Source organism: Heptranchias perlo, chromosome 8 (genome assembly GCF_035084215.1).
Source record: "Heptranchias perlo isolate sHepPer1 chromosome 8, sHepPer1.hap1, whole genome shotgun sequence".
In the NCBI taxonomy this organism is placed as follows: domain Eukaryota; kingdom Metazoa; phylum Chordata; class Chondrichthyes; order Hexanchiformes; family Hexanchidae; genus Heptranchias; species Heptranchias perlo.
Window position 1 is genome coordinate 77,595,170 of NC_090332.1, and position 16,510 is coordinate 77,611,679.

At 42.5% G+C, this 16,510-nt stretch overlaps 2 protein-coding genes across 2 annotated transcripts in view; both read left to right on the plus strand.

Moving 5' to 3' along the window:
- The window catches only part of slc24a3 (solute carrier family 24 member 3), a 363,621-nt gene that overhangs the window by 98,022 nt on the left and 249,089 nt on the right, over nucleotides 1-16,510 (plus strand). The window lies entirely within an intron of this gene.
- LOC137324283 (myb/SANT-like DNA-binding domain-containing protein 4) overlaps nucleotides 8,685-16,510 on the plus strand; it is a 60,997-nt gene continuing 53,171 nt past the window's right edge. The window contains exon 1 of the mRNA XM_067988423.1: nucleotides 8,685-8,885. Coding sequence (XP_067844524.1) covers nucleotides 8,685-8,885 — 201 coding nt within the window. The remainder of the gene's footprint in view (nucleotides 8,886-16,510) is intronic.

The window sequence follows — 16,510 nt, forward strand, 5'->3', positions numbered from 1 at the left end:
CTTTAGATCAAGGTGCTGAAAAAGATTTTGTTTTCACTGGAGGCCAGAAATAATGGAGCATATTTTCCAGGAAAACATCTGTCATTATGCTGATAATTATCGAGTAATGTATGACCACAGCTATTAGATCGTTGGCTCTGGTCGGCTGTATTAAAATGCTGTTTGTGCACTCAGAGCTGCTGTAGCAGCAGGTTGGATTGTGCCAGAGTATCTGTTCCATCAGGATGTCAAGTTGACATCAGCATTTCAACCCTCTGTTCACTTATTAGCATTTCATAAGAAAAATCTGCTTTTTTTCCACTTGGATTGAAGATTGTCCATATCAATTAATCAGACCAGTTGGAAGGAGGGACTGGAATTGATCATAGAATTTACAGACTAGAAGGAGGAGATTGGTACCCATTATGCCTGTGCTGGTGGGAACCAATCAGACTGGTTGAAGGGTGGGACTGTAGACTGTCAGAACTAATCAATCAAGCATTACTTTCTCTCACTGTTGGTTGCAGAGTTTGAGGCAGAAGAGTTTTAAGAGCTGATAGTTTCTCAGAGTCACAGTTCCAGGTGCCTTTGTGCAATCTTTGTCCTTGGAGAGCTCCTATACAATGAGCAAAACTGCTGAAATGTAGCCTTTAAAAACTTTTTAATCTTTCCAGGGGCTGAGATTTTCCTCAAGATTGATTGTAGCTGTCCCTTCGAGATAAAGAGGATGTTCCCTGGTTTGATTGGATTGACTGAATACTGTACTTGTGGAATTGTCAGGCTTTGGAAATAAAATAGGGAATGAGATTGGAGTGGTGATAAGCTTTACTCAATTTAAAAAACAAGTTACACTGACATTGCCGTGTTTAGGATTTTACTGTGGTGAACAACTGGGACGTGGGCCTGTTTGTACATGAGTGCAGTGCCCAGTTCTGTTCAGCAACTGTTTTCAGTTTATTTATGCACCCGCGTTTGAGATCCCTTTTGTGACCTAACCAGGGAGATAGACTGCACCGTCAGTATTAGTGGCCAACATCCATGGGGAAATGTTAGGAGTGACATTAATCATGAATAAGAATATAATTTGGAAAACTGCAGACTAGAGGCAGTCAGTCAGGCCCACCTGCGCAACAAAACAACAACTTGCATTTATATAGCGCCTTTAACATAATAAAATGTCCCAAGGCGCTTCACATGAGTGTTAGCAAACAAAATTTGACACCGAGCCACATGAGGAGATATTAGAACAGATGTCCAAAAGCTTGATCAAAGAGGCAGATTTTAAGGAGCGGCTTAAAGGAGGAGAGAGAGGTGGAGAGGTTTAGGGAGGGAATTCCAGAGCTTAAGGCCTTGACAGCTGAAGGCCCGGCTGCCAATGGTGGAGTGATTAAAATCAGGGATGCGCAAGAGGCAAGAATTGGAGGCGATGCTGCCTGACTTGCTGAGTTTTTCCAACATTTTCTGTTTTTATTTCCAGCATCCGCAGTGTTTTGCTTTTGAAGAATTGAGGGAACGCTGAGATCTCGGAGGGATGTAGGGCTGGAGGAGGTTACAGAGAGAGGGAGGGGCGAGGCCATGAGGGATTTGAAAACAAGAATGAGAATTTTAAAATCGAGGGGTTGTCATGGCTGTTCCTGCAAACCATGTTTTCGTGCATTTTATTTTCTCCCAATTGCAGTGTGTAATGATTTTTATTTCAAGTACAAGAAAAAGAAACTTGTTTTGACAGGGTCAAAAGAGCATTGTAGGCTCAGAATTAGAGTTGGTGATGATAGTGGAAAAACACCTAATATCTTTGTATCTGGGATTAGATTCCCAATGAAAGGAACCAGACTCTGTAAAGCTATTGAAGTACTGACAACTACTTTTATTTTCATAATTTAAATATCTGTGGCACCTTTCCAGGAGAAATGAACTCTGTTTTCAAAGGCAGAATTAAGAATCCAAGATGCCAGAAAATGCACAAAATAAAGTGTAAAAAAAAAATCAAAGTTTAAGGAGGTGAGCAGGGGGAGGGGGAGAGGAGATTAGCAGTCATAATCCACTTTAGTAATTTCTAAGTTTTTCTCCTACTATTAAAGTGATAGAATGTGAAGTATGTCTATAGTTTAAGTTACGATGAGCCCATATCCTGCAGCACTTTCACTTCAACTCATAGGTCTTATGACATATGAAGACAATCTTCAGGACTGTTTTTTGAATTGTCAGCTTTGTTAGTGCTGTCAGCTTTTGCTAGTTATACAGGTTGGTATGTATGCATTTAGTCATTTTCTTTATATATATATATATATATATATATAGCGCTTCGATACAGGAACAGCGACTTCCCCCAGCATGCAGTAAGTGTGCCAAATACAGATCTACTATTCTATCTCAACACACACTAAATCTGCTATATACAGGATGAGTTATTGATGTGTTGTCGACAGGGTCGGTGATTCACCCCCAGTATACAGTAAATGTGTTATATAGAGAATGAGCAATTCCCCTCCAGTATACAGTAAATGTGTTATATAGATGAGCAATTCCCCTCCAGTATACAGTAAATGTGTTATATAGATGAGCAATTCCCCTCCAGTATACAGTAAATGTGTTATATAGAGAATGAGCAATTCCCCTCCAGTATACAGTAAATGTGTTATATAGAGAATGAGCAATTCCCCTCCAGTATACAGTAAATGTGTTATATAGAGAATGAGCAATTCCCCTCCAGTATACAGTAAATGTGTTATATAGATGAGCAATTTCCCTCCAGTATACAGTAAATGTGTTATATAGAGAATGAGCAATTTCCCTCCAGTATACAGTAAATGTGTTATATAGAGAATGAGCAATTCCCCTCCAGTATACAGTAAATGTATTATATAGAGAATGAGCAATTCCCCTCCAGTATAAAGTAAATGTGTTATATAGAGGATGAGCAATTCCCCTCCAGTATACAGTAAATATGTTATATAGATGAGCAATTCCCCTCCAGTATACAGTAAATGTGTTATATGGAGAATGAGCAATTCCCCTCCAGTATAAAGTAAATGTGTTATATAGAGAATGAGCAATTCCCCTCCAGTATACAGTAAATGTGTTATATAGAGAATGAGCAATTCCCCTCCAGTATACAGTAAATGTGTTATATAGAGGATGAGCAATTCCCCTCCAGTATACAGTAAATGTGTTATATAGAGAATGAGCAATTCCCCTCCAGTATACAGTAAATGTGTTATATAGAGGATGAGCAATTCCCCTCCAGTATACAGTAAATGTGTTATATGGAGAATGAGCAATTCCCCTCCAGTATACAGTAAATGTGTTATATAGAGGATGAGCAATTCCCCTCCAGTATACAGTAAATGTGTTATATGGAGAATGAGCAATTCCCCTCCAGTATACAGTAAATGTGTTATATAGAGGATGAGCAATTCCCCTCCAGTATACAGTAAATGTGTTATATAGAGAATGAGCAATTCCCCTCCAGTATACAGTAAATGTGTTATATGGAGAATGAGCAATTCCCCTCCAGTATACAGTAAATGTGTTATATAGAGGATGAGCAATTCCCCTCCAGTATACAGTAAATGTGTTATATGGAGAATGAGCAATTCCCCTCCAGTATACAGTAAATGTGTTATATAGAGGATGAGCAATTCCCCTCCAGTATACAGTAAATGTGTTATATAGAGGATGAGCAATTCCCCTCCAGTATACAGTAAATGTGTTATATAGAGGATGAGCAATTCCCCTCCAGTATACAGTAAATGTGTTATATGGAGAATGAGCAATTCCCCTCCAGTATACAGTAAATGTGTTATATAGAGGATGAGCAATTCCCCTCCAGTATACAGTAAATGTGTTATATAGAGGATGAGCAATTCCCCTCCAGTATACAGTAAATGTGTTATATAGAGGATGAGCAATTCCCCTCCAGTATACAGTAAATGTGTTATATAGAGGATGAGCAATTCCCCTCCAGTATACAGTAAATGTGTTATATAGAGGATGAGCAATTCCCCTCCAGTATACAGTAAATGTGTTATATAGATGAGCAATTCCCCTCCAGTATACAGTAAATGTGTTATATAGAGGATGAGCAATTCCCCTCCAGTATACAGTAAATGTGTTATATAGATGAGCAATTCCCCTCCAGTATACAGTAAATGTGTTATATAGATGAGCAATTCCCCTCCAGTATACAGTAAATGTGTTATATGGAGAATGAGCAATTCCCCTCCAGTATACAGTAAATGTGTTATATAGAGGATGAGCAATTCCCCTCCAGTATACAGTAAATGTGTTATATAGAGGATGAGCAATTCCCCTCCAGTATACAGTAAATGTGTTATATGGAGGATGAGCAATTCCCCTCCAGTATACAGTAAATGTGTTATATAGATGAGCAATTCCCCTCCAGTATACAGTAAATGTGTTATATAGAGGATGAGCAATTCCCCTCCAGTATAAAGTAAATGTGTTATATGGAGGATGAGCAATTCCCCTCCAGTATAAAGTAAATGTGTTATATGGAGGATGAGCAATTCCCCTCCAGTATACAGTAAATGCTCATTCTGTCGAATGCACTGTTTCTCCCTCACTTGCAGTAAATGTGCTATATGTTAGTGTAGGGTATGGTACAGTAATGCAGCGCTAATGTTACTGGACTAGTAATCCAGAGAACATGAGTTCAAATCTCACCATGGCAGTTTGAGAATTAGAATTCAGTTGTTTATAAACCTGGAAATAAAAAAAATCTGGTATCAGTGGAAGTGACCATGAAGCTGTCAATTTGTGGTTAAAAACCCAACTGGTTCATTGATGCCCTTCAAGGAAGGAAACCTACTATCCTTACCTGGTCTGGCCTACATGTGACTCCAGTCCCACACCAGTCTGGTTGACTCTTAACAGCTCTCTGAAGTGGCCCAGCAAGCCATTCAGTTGTATCAAACTGCTCAAGAACAAGGCCCATCACTTTTCAGGGGCAGCTAGGGATGGGAAATAAATGCTGGTCTTGCCAGTGATGCCCATATCCCAAGAATGAATTAAAAATATGCGCAGGATGTGCTATCCCCTCTCCCTACACCACCCTTCCCCCCCGCCCCCCCACCCCCGGCCGATACTGCGGGCAGTAACTGTGCTATATACAGGTCATGCAATTCATGTGCTATATTTGGGTATGTTATTCCCCCTAGTGGGCAGTAAATGTGCTGTACATGGGGTGTGCTATTGTCTTCTGTAAGATGTGAAATAAAACATGTCAACAGGGTTTGACCATGGGAGTGGGTGGTGTCTACCCTTGGTCAGGGGAGGCAAGGCAAGCGCTGAACTATTGCCTCAGCTTCCCAACTCCTCACCTCCGTTGAGGTCAAGTGCCTGTGCCCCAGCATAAAAGGAGAAGAGTGATAAAAATTACATATAATTTACAGCACAGAAACAGGCCATTCGGCCCAACTGGTCTGTGCTGGTGTTTATGCTCCACACAAGCCACCTCCCCCCCCATTTCATCTAACCCTATCTGCATATTCTCCTATTCCTTTCTCCCTCATGTACTTATCTAGCTCCCATCTTCCACTCTCCATAAACTTGAGCTCATTCAAAACTCTGCTTCCCGTATCCTAACTCGCACCAAGTCCCGTTCACCCATCAACCCTGTGCTCGCTGACCTACATTGGCTCCCGGTCCGGCATCACCTCAACTTTAAAATTCTCATCCTTGTTTTCAAATCCCTCCGTGGCCTCGCCCCTCCCTATCTCTGTAACCTCCTCCAGCCCTACAACTCTCCGAGATCTCCGCGCTCCTCCAATTCCGGCCTCTTGAGCATCCACTACTTTCTTCACTCCACCATTGGCGGCCGTGCCTTCAGCTGCTTAGGCCCTAAGCTCTGGAATTCCCTCCCTAACCTCTCCGCCTCTCTACCTCTCTCTCCTCCTTTAAGTGGCTCCTTAAAACCTACCTCTTTGACCTGTCCTAATATCTCCTTATACCAATTTTTGACTGATTACACTCCTTTGAAACGCCTTGGGTTGTTTTACTACGTTAAAGGTGTTATATAAATGCAAGTGCTGTTGTTTTTCCTCTTAAATGCGTCTATACTATTTGCCTCAGCTACTCCATGTGATAGCGAGTTCCACATTCCAACCACTCTCTGGGTAAAGAAGTTTCTCCTGAATTCTTTGTTGCATTTATTGGTGACTATCTTACATTTATGGCCCCTACTTTTGGACTTCCCCACAAGTGGAAACATCTTCTCTACATCTACCCTATCAAACCCCTTCATAATTTTAAAGACCTCTATCAGGTCACCCCTCAGTCTTCTCTTTTTTGGAGAAAAGAGCCCGAGCCTATGGCGGAGGGGAATAGTTTGTCAGTCACCATCACGCTGGTATATATGATGGAAAGCAGGGTAAGCTATATCCTTGACTTCTCCCTCTCCCCATCCACCTGTACACCCCTTGTATCATGAATTCACCAGGTATCTGATTTACTATACATATATCCTAATTTAAACAAATTCCTGGCGCAGTCTTGTCTCTATGGATTCTTATTATCAAGTCTCAGTTTTATCCCTTACGTAGCTAACAACATAAAGTCAATGTTGATGTAGAATTTTGTTTCCCATTGTACCTTAAACTCTCTGACACATTATTTAAGAATAAAGTTTGTATTCAGTCAACATTACGGCTTCTCAGTTTGTCCGTTGATTGACAGATTTTATTCACTTCCATTACCATTTTATTGCACCTGGACATCTGTTGCTGCAGTGTACTATTTTTAGTTAATTAGTTTCATTATTTCCTGGCTAGAGCAGGAATTCACATGAGGGAACTCAATTGTGCTTTATGGAGTGATTTCTTTTAATTTTGTTTTCGGTAAGCTGTTTATAAGGGCTGTGCTGTGAACAGCTTTTCCTCGGCATGCTTACAAATCCTGGAGACTGGCATCTTGGTTACCTGTTGCTGCTGGTGATTATTTTCACCTTTGAACTCTTAGCTGCCGGTGAGGAATGAAAAAGTTGAGTATGTTAAAGTTGCGACCATTTTCTGACTGAAGCTTCTAGTCTCTGGCCCTGTTGTACACCATTTTTCACAAAACTACTATCACGGTTTTTGAAATTGTTTTTTTCTGACAGAATGTGGGCGACACTGGCAAGGCCGTATTTCATGCCCTTCACCAAAGGGTAGTGGAAATCTGGAATTCTCGCCCCCTAAAGGCTGTGGATCTGGGGGTCAATTGAAATTTTCAAGACTAAGATCGATAGATTTTTGTTAGGTACAGGTATCAAGGGATATGAATCAAAGGCCTGTAAGTAGAGTTGAAGTACTGATCTAATTGAATGACGGAGCAGGCTCGAGGGGCTGAATGGCCAACTCCTGTTCCTAATGTTCCCATGTCCTATGTGACTAGTTCCCAGAGGAGGTGATGGTGGGTCTTCACATGGTTTATTTTAAACCACCTGCTAGATTTGATGATCATCCTCCTCTCTGCATTCCATTGCAGCAAACATCCAGTCAGTGCACAGCATACGATGCATGGCCCAGATCATTGAACACCAGTAGTTTGCATGATCTACATCTGTACCTTTGTCTGTCATGTTACCCTGACCAAAACAAATTTCAGTAGTTTTCGCTCTATGAAGCAAAATTCAAAAGCCAAAGCTATAATTAACACAAGAAAAACAAGAAACATGTACCACAGAAATGCAGCTAAAATGGATTCAAAGGATATCTCACCACTAGCCACTGATTATGACTAACTACTGACCACTCTTTGAATTTCATCTGATGCAGCAAAATGTACCTCTTAAAAGACTCAGACTGGGTTGTAATTGATGTCTTGATGTTTTTTCAGTGATTCATACACTGAATCTTATCTTCCAGGAACGAATGTAACACTAGATCAGGCATCTTGTCATGATCCAAATTCAGATATCTTCACAAGGCAGGTCAGAACCAGTTTGGTTCAATCACGAGCTGGATTCCCCCCTCCCTAAAATGGTGTCATTTATGCTTCTTGACTAGAATCGAAGTGATGAGCCAAGTGTTCATCACTGAACTCCCTGAAGAGCTTCAGCAGTTTGATTCTGTCTCTAGGTTCAATTCATTTGTATCAGATTGAAAGAGGATGAAATCTGTTTGATCCTGAGTATCTGTCTCCCTTCATTACCCCTGCTCTGGCCACACTGTTCCAACCTTAATGACTCAATATTGGCTGAATTAATGGTAAGAGCGGGGAGCTGACCCTATCAATTTGAGAGCGGAAAAATGGGACATTTGGCAGGATTTGAAAGAATGAACCTCCAACAGATTGTACTGTTGTTGTTAGTTTGTTAAAATCCTTGTCATTGTTTAAAGTCCTATAAAAAGGGAAACTAGATAGTAAACTGGGTCAGCATGATGGGCAGAAACTGTGAGACTCTGCTGCAGTCTCACAATTTCTGACCTGCTAGCTTCACGCCCACACATTGATGGGTTGTAAGTCTCTTCTCTCTGCCAGGTTTAAGAGACCTAAATAAAATGAGTTTGGACAGTCCCAGCCCACCTCTTATTTGAGTGCAAGATATTCCCTGATTTGTCAGTGAATGGCACTAAATTGCCATTCGCACTCTCGGGTGGCCAGTGTAGGAGTTGGAGCGATTATCCCAGTGCAGTAAAAGTACCGTTCTGAAGTAGGGATTAAGACTTATCTGTTTGGGCAAATTATACCTGATGTACGAGAACATGATACTGACTGCAAAAATAATGTCAAATGTTCCCTTCTCCGGCCGTGATGCCTCTCGCCTGGACGAACGCAATGCATCAGAAAGGTGGAACACTCAAATGGCGAATTCCTCCTTTCCCGCCCTTGCACACGAGAGGCTCTGCGCCCTCCGGGACGCGGAACAGATCTGTTGTATAACAGATGGGCAGGTTGCCAATATGGTAATGGGCATCAGCTGATTACACGGTGCTGTTGGCCCAACACTCTGCAGACAAACCGAGCGGTGAATTGGTCATTAAGGATTGTAGCAGAAGGAGCAGCAGGGGGACAGAAAACTGAGTTAAATATATTGTCATTCGCAGCATGGAAGTGCAAGCAATAGAAGAAGAGCTCGAGTCCATTTATCTCCTGCGACACGCTGGCGCGTAAGCAGGACTCCTGCGTGGATGTAATAGGCAGTGATACTCATGAGTGCCTGGATTCAATAGGGACCCTGAAAAGAAATGGGATTATTTGAAGTGTGTTTAATACTGTAAATTCCGAGGCCACCTTTGAATCTACTTAAGGGGCGGCACTGAAAAGTGAATAATGGAGGGTACTCTTTCATTAGCCACATAGTCCTTAGACAATGTCAACCTTTTCTGCAGAATATTGTGCCCAAGAGCAGATGGGTTAATGTAAGGAGCAACTACAGTGATCGCCCCTGAAGTTCTGAAAAGATTACGTAATGTTTTTATATGGTGTTGGTGTGATTTCAGCATGTTTCGATTCAGTTGGTAAGTTGGGATGTTACAGAATGACCCTCCCTCCCCACTCCCCATTATGACTGCACAGGACAGTGGTGTTGATGTGAATGCTGCCCTCCTGTGGCATTGAAAGAAATTTACCCACTGATTCACATCTATGGCATAAACGCACTGGAAAATAAAAGCACGTCAGTAGTGATTGGGGAAGAAGTTGTATCACAAGTGCAAGCTGAGCTAGGAAGCATTTCTGAAGATCACTTTCGTGATTGGTGATCTTGAGTCCATTCACTTGAAGGTCGCGTTCAAGAAGCTGGGATCACGCCCAGTTCCTGACTGAGCTCCAGTCCTGCGGAGAACCTTCTTTTCCAAGCAGCTCTGACCAGTCAAAGTTTCTCCTTCCTGCAGGCTTCACCAGGAGGTGGACGATTGGCCACGATGGGCAAACAAAACATGGACGCCACTCCCCTTGACTGATTCCACCCACACTGAACTCCGTTCCCAATCAAAATATTTTCAACATAACCCACCTGCCTCCTGGCTCCAGTATACATACTCGCTAAAAACAGATCAGTTTTAAGATATTGCAACTTAAAATAAAAATACACAGGATACCCACTCTTGCAGTATGTACATGCAGAATTTTTTAAAAACTTTTCAGTGGAAATAATTTTAAACAAGGCTGCTTTCTTTGAAGTGCGTACAGGTTGGATGTGAGGAATCTACTTTAACTGCAGAAAGGAGGAAAAGCAAGAGGATTTGAGGCAGTTTAAACACAGCTGAGCCAGGAGGGACCCTGTTTTATAATCACCTCAACTTCATTTTCACTCTGCTACGTTTTAGAATGGCAGAAAAGCCAAGTCAGTGCAGCATCTTTGGGTGGCAACTTTTCAAAGCCCAACCAGAAAGGCGGGTTTGATTTCATGCCGTTTTCTTTGTCTCAGCAATTTAATAGTGCCAAATGGGATTTCCAATCATTTAAATCCCCTCATCGATTCAACTCCCACGTGCGGTTATAAATGAGCTATCGCAGCAGCACTTGGCATTGGTCCCACAGACAGTCTCTGAGCAGCAGCGGCTTCTGGTTATGTTGAACTTATCCCCGAGTGTTATTTCAGTCAGTTCATTATTAGTAATAGTTTTTTTACACTTTGTTAAAATGCTGCAAAGTTCTAGGATCTCTGTTTGTTTGAAGCCCGAATGAAGAAAGCAGTACAAACAGAATCTTCAGTTACTGTTGCCTGGAGGGCAGTTTAAACAAATCTAAATATAGGTCTGTTGTCAGTAATCGGGTTGAGCCCTTTAAGTGACATCTTTTTCCATCCCCAAGGGAATTTGATATCGACAGGGTTACTTATTAATGCCCACCTACCGAGAAGTACAGTGACCACGCTGTAAGAGAAGAGGGACTCTCGATTAGACTGATGTGATCAAACCTTCCATAGGGCAAGCATTGTTCTTGCACTATTGGAATAGAGAGATGGAGTGAATGTTTTCCGTTGCAGTGAAGAGGCCAGGGTTGAATTGCAGAGATGTGAGGACTGATGAATATTCTGGAGTTTTACTTGATGGTTTTGGAGATCAAAGAGTAATTTATTGCAAAACTTTCCCTTAGGAAATTAGAAGTCATGAGATTGTATACAGTCTGGGAAGTCTGGGTGTGGTGGGTCAAACAGCTTGTCCTTAGTCTGTGCTTTCTTATTTGTACAAAAGCAGCATTTTCTACATTTTCCTCAGTAATTCTTTGCTGCTTTTAAAATAGGCACTTTTCCCATTCAGCATTGGCGGCAATGATTTTCCATAAACTCCGGATTGCAAGAGGAATAAAGAACAACAGTTTGCATTCAAACAGTGCTTTTATTGCAGAAGACATCCCAAGACACTTTGCGTAGAAGGTAGAAAAGAACGTAAATAGTAGGAATAAGGGTGCAGACGCCAAGCCATTATGTGAGAGGGCCAGCGTCAAAGAACCAAAGGGTGAAGAGATGTAAGGCTGGGGGAAAGGCCGTTGAGGGATCTGAAGTTGATTTTGGGGAAACGGAACCAATGTATGTCAGAAAGGATTGGGGTGATGGGTGAGTGGGATTCAGTGCAGGACAGGGGTACAGGCAGCTGAGTTTTGAATAATGTGAAGCTTATTAAGGGTGGAAGTTGAGAAGCCCACAAGAAGAACCTTGGAGAAATTGAGTCTAGAGGTGACAAATCATGGGTAACGGTTTCCACGGCAGTGAGGGTGAGGCATGGGTGGAGGTGGACGTTTATTGTGGACCTAGAAATAAGCAGTTTTTATAAAGTTGAGTCACAAATATTGCCACAAAGGTCTGTTTTAAAAGCAGTCTTATAGGTTTATGGAAGGCACAGTTCAAGTAGTCAAGTGTGCACCCTGCTCCTGGAACAACCCCCCAAACATAACCACGAGGGCAACTGGGAAAAATTCATGTTGTTTTAAATTTTATGAGATGTTAGCAGTGGCTCGGTGGGAGCACTCTCACCTCTGTGTCAGAAGGTTGTGGGTTTAAGTCCCACTCCTGAGACAACCACAAAATCTAGGCTGACACTTCAGTGCAGTACTGAGGGAGTTCTGCACTGTTGGAGGTGCCATCTTTTGGATGAGATGTTTAATTGTTAAACAGTCTGCTGTCTCAGGTGGATGTAAAAGATCCCATGTCACTATTTCAAAGAAGAACAGGGGAGTTCTCCCCAGTGTCCTGGCCAATATTTCTTCCTCAACCAACATCATTAAAACAGATTATCTGGTCATTGTCACATTTCTGTTTGTGGGACCTTGCTGTAAATTGGCTGCTGCGTTTCTTACATTACAGCAGTGACTACACTTCTAAAGTACTTCATTGGCTGTAAAGTGCCTAGGGCAGTAATGAGGTCGTGAAAGGTGCTATATAAATGCAAGTCTTTCTTTCTTTCTTTCTTAATCAGTGCACAAATCAGTTGATTATTGAGGTCTTCACCCATAAGGATCCTTGTACCTAGTTCCACTACAGTACTGAGAGTGCAAATCTGGAAATAGTGAAGTTTTCACTCCGCTATGCAGCCATGGCCGTGGACTAAATGGTCTTACCCCTGTCTTATCCTGGTCTTCTCACCTAAATGATTTCCAAGAGGCTGATTGTCCAGTCCATGCAGGCTATGTGGTGCCTGAGGACACTTCTACTCTGGCACATTGCCTTGGAGTAATGGGAGGTGGAGATTTGTGCCAACAATTCGTCATTTGATAAATTTCCAGTCTTTGACATGCCATTTCATGGGAAAAGGGGCTTAGAGAACAGTCATTAGTTTGTACTTTAACGGGAAGGAGTGCAACTCAGAGCCTGGTTTGAGGGGGACGGCGGAGAGGCTGCATGGTTGAGCACTCCAGTGTGCTGCACTCCAGTCATGAATGGTGGGAGATGGGTTTGTGTCCATGTCCCACACAGCAGGTTCCCAATCTAAGCTCCAATTCCACGGAGGAAAGGAAAAAAAATCAGCAGGCAAATTAAGTTAGCAATGGGAGAGGTCTAGGCGTCTCATGTTCACCTGGTGTCTTGGCTATAGATGGTGTAAGGTATGAAGTAATCATGTTTTATAATGGCAAGAGCATTATGTCATGTAATGCATTATATATCACATGAGAGAATATGTAAAAGTAATCTTGAAAATGCCAGTGTAATAGTCAGCAGTACAATTTGCTAAAAAGCTTGTGAAGAACACTGGTAATGTAACAGGCCGAAATGACCGTTACTGTAGAGCTCAAATGATCTATTGAAACATATGATTTACAATCCCATACAACATCAACAATAACTTGCATTTATATAGTGCCTTTAACGTAGTAAAACACCCCAAGGTGCTTCACAGGAGCATTATCAAACAAAATTTGACACCAAGCCACATAGGGCGATATTAGCTCAGGTGATCAAAATCTTGGTCAAAAAGGTAGGTTTTAAGGAGCATCTTAAAGGAGGAGAGTGAGGTAGAGAGGTTTACGGAGGGAATTCAAGAGCTTAGGGCCTGGGCAGCTGAAGGCACGGCCGACAATGGTGGAGTGATGAAAATCGGGGACGCGCAAGAGGCCAGAATTGGAGGAGCGCAGAGATCTCGGAGGATTGTTGGGCTGGAGGAGGTTACAGAGATAGGAAGGGACGAGGCCATGGAGGGATTTGAGAATAAGGATGATGCCAGACCAGGAACCAGTGTAGGTCAGCGAGCAGAGGGGTGATGGATGAACGGGGGACTTGGTGCATACATGCCCTTGATGGGACTTGTGAGCAGTGTATTCTATGATGTGAGCACCTAATGTGGCCAGATACACAAAAGCAGTGACATTAATGACAAAAGGTGATGTGCCCATATACCACTGTGGACCAAGAAGGAGATGCAACAGGAAAAGAAATAGTCTTAGATTTTTTTTTGAATGGCTGAAGGCAGGATTAAATAATTCTGGATCTAAAAAAATGTGTGGAGAAATGATATTTAGTCTAATTTAATGAGGTGTCCTATAAAAAAATCATTCTGGTTTAAAAAGTGAAATAATGAGCTGGACTACCAATCTAAATTTTTTAAAAAGGTATTATAAGAAGAAGCCCACATATATCTGTACTTCTACCGGGTGAAACAGCAACAACCTCCTCCATATTTATAAGTTTGTGTTATCACGATGACTTGGAAAGAACAAATGTATAAAAATCAGGCCAAACTTGACTGTAAATTAGGTGAGGAAAAGGAGAGAGGTGTTCCATCAGATCCTATGTTGCATTGACATGATCGCAGTGCCCAATGGTGTAATGTGGCTAGATATAGTTAAAATCACTTGGACCATTGCCACGGCTCCCGGTGCTGCCCATAATATCTCGAGCATCATCGTTGTCATAGCAGCATTGTAATTATATTGCTGCAGCTGATGTCAGACTGCGATGCTGAAAAGCCTCCAGGTTTCCAGTATTACATGAATGTGTGAGTCCAGTCTGGGCTGCAGTCCAGTCAGAGTTTAATATAGTCTGTTACTTTCAAGTAGTGAGTGGCCTGATGCTCCTTTCCTACAAACAGAACCTGCCAGAGTTTAATTAATAATGGCTTGACACAGTCCTTCTACTCTCATGGGTCATCATTAGGAACGCGAGTCCAAGCATGCATTACACACAAGTATGTGCGTTCTATATAAAGAAAGGAAGAACTTGCAATTCTATAGTGCCTTTCAAGACTCCGGGGCGTCCCAAAGCGCTTTACAGCCAATGAAGTACTTTTGAAGTGTAGTCACTGCTGTAATGTAGGGAAATATGGCTATGTTTGATGATCACAGAGCCCACATTTCCACACACTTACTGTTCAATTTTGGGGAATAATTGGGCAGCTGGGAGCAGGAAATGGGACCGAAGTCGTAACCTATTGAAAACTGACCTTTTTGGGCTCCGACACATTTTCTGGTGAGCGTGATCAGCGATGCTAACAGCTGGGAGCTTCATTTAACTATGTATTGGGGGATGGCGCAGGTGCTGGCCCTGGATGCCATTTTCTGCCACAGTGGCACACAGGATGTCCGACGTAAATAAAGCCCAAGTGAAATGGGCAGCCAAGATTGCTAGGTATTGGTAAGTATCCAGGAAAGGAGAAAATTATATGAAGCATTTAGCCATTTCTTAACTTTTTAAATTCACCCCCCCCTCCCCATTGGGCTCTCGTGAGCCTTTGTGTCAGTCGTCCCAAATTATGTGTTTTTTGCCCCCAGCGTGATTGCTGGCACCAATGGTTTTCCCATTGGGAATCCTTCTATCTGATGTGTTCGGAAGAGGAGGAGGGTTTAACGGAGAACATCAGATCAAGATGCACAAAAGGTGCTCCGTGCGCAGAGCACACCTCCCTCTGTAGACAGAGGTGAATATACCTCACTTAGGTAAATGATTAGTGCATTGCAGAGGCTTCCCTTCCCGCAGGACGCTGGGACAGCAGACCCGATACCACCAATAAGGTATGTGAATGTCTGATTAACAGCAATTTTGGATGCTTCCTCAGATGTATGGCTTGCTCTCACTGCCACTGTAGGAAAGAAGCATGCCAGGGTAAAAAAACCCAGTGTACCCTGATTTTCTACACCCGCCAAGATGCCATCAACCATTTCTGCAGGCCAATGAACACCTACTTGGTACTGACCATGGAGGAAGTATCTTCTCAGAACCTGGGTTATCAGAGAGGCAAATGCAGAGCTGTGCTGTCTGCTGCAAGGACACCTTCAAATATCATGGAGCTGGGACGTCCATTGACAGTAACCGTCAGTTGTGGACTGATATTTGGTTTCGCCTCCTTGCAGTAATGCTGGGGGACGGTGCCATGAAGAGACCACTAAGCTGGTAATCTCCATTTCAGCAGCCATCAAATGGGATGGGCTGCTCTGTCACTTCTCTGTGGACTCATGCCTGCACCTTGGGGTTCCCTTTCCTTTCATTTTTTACTCCCTCCCTCTTCATATTGCCTTTTGTTTATCACTCTTTTTTGCACTCGATACTCGTAACTGGCTCCTTGTCTCTGTCTCAAGATCACAAGATACTTACAGATGAGGAAATCCATTCTGCTGATCGAATTACATCCATCAAGAACAAACCTACACTCACCCCACTCCCCACACCGTTGCTGCATTTAGTTGTTTCCTAAATGATTCCAGGGTTTTCGCGTCCACCACACTATCCGGAAGATCATACCGATGTGTTGATCACTCTGTGGGTGCAGAAGAACATCCTGGTATCAGTTCTAAAGTTACCTTTTACTAGTTTGAACCTGTGTCTCCTTGTCCTACTCCCACATTTTAAAGTATTATTCTAGATTAACCTTTACCATGACTTTTACCAACTTATACACCTCTATAAGATCACCTCTCAGATGCCTCCCTTCCAGGTTGAAAAGCTCAACTGTCTCCAGTTTTGCCTCATAACCCCCACCCCCGGCACTGGGGATTAATCTCATGGCTCGTCTCGGCACTGCCTCTAGTGCTTGAACGTTTCTCTCGTTTCTCGGCAACCAGAGCTAGACACCGTACCGAAGGAGCGATCTGACCAGAGCACTGTGCAGTTTCACCACAACTTCCTCTACTCTTTTGCTACGTAGTTTGACAATTAATT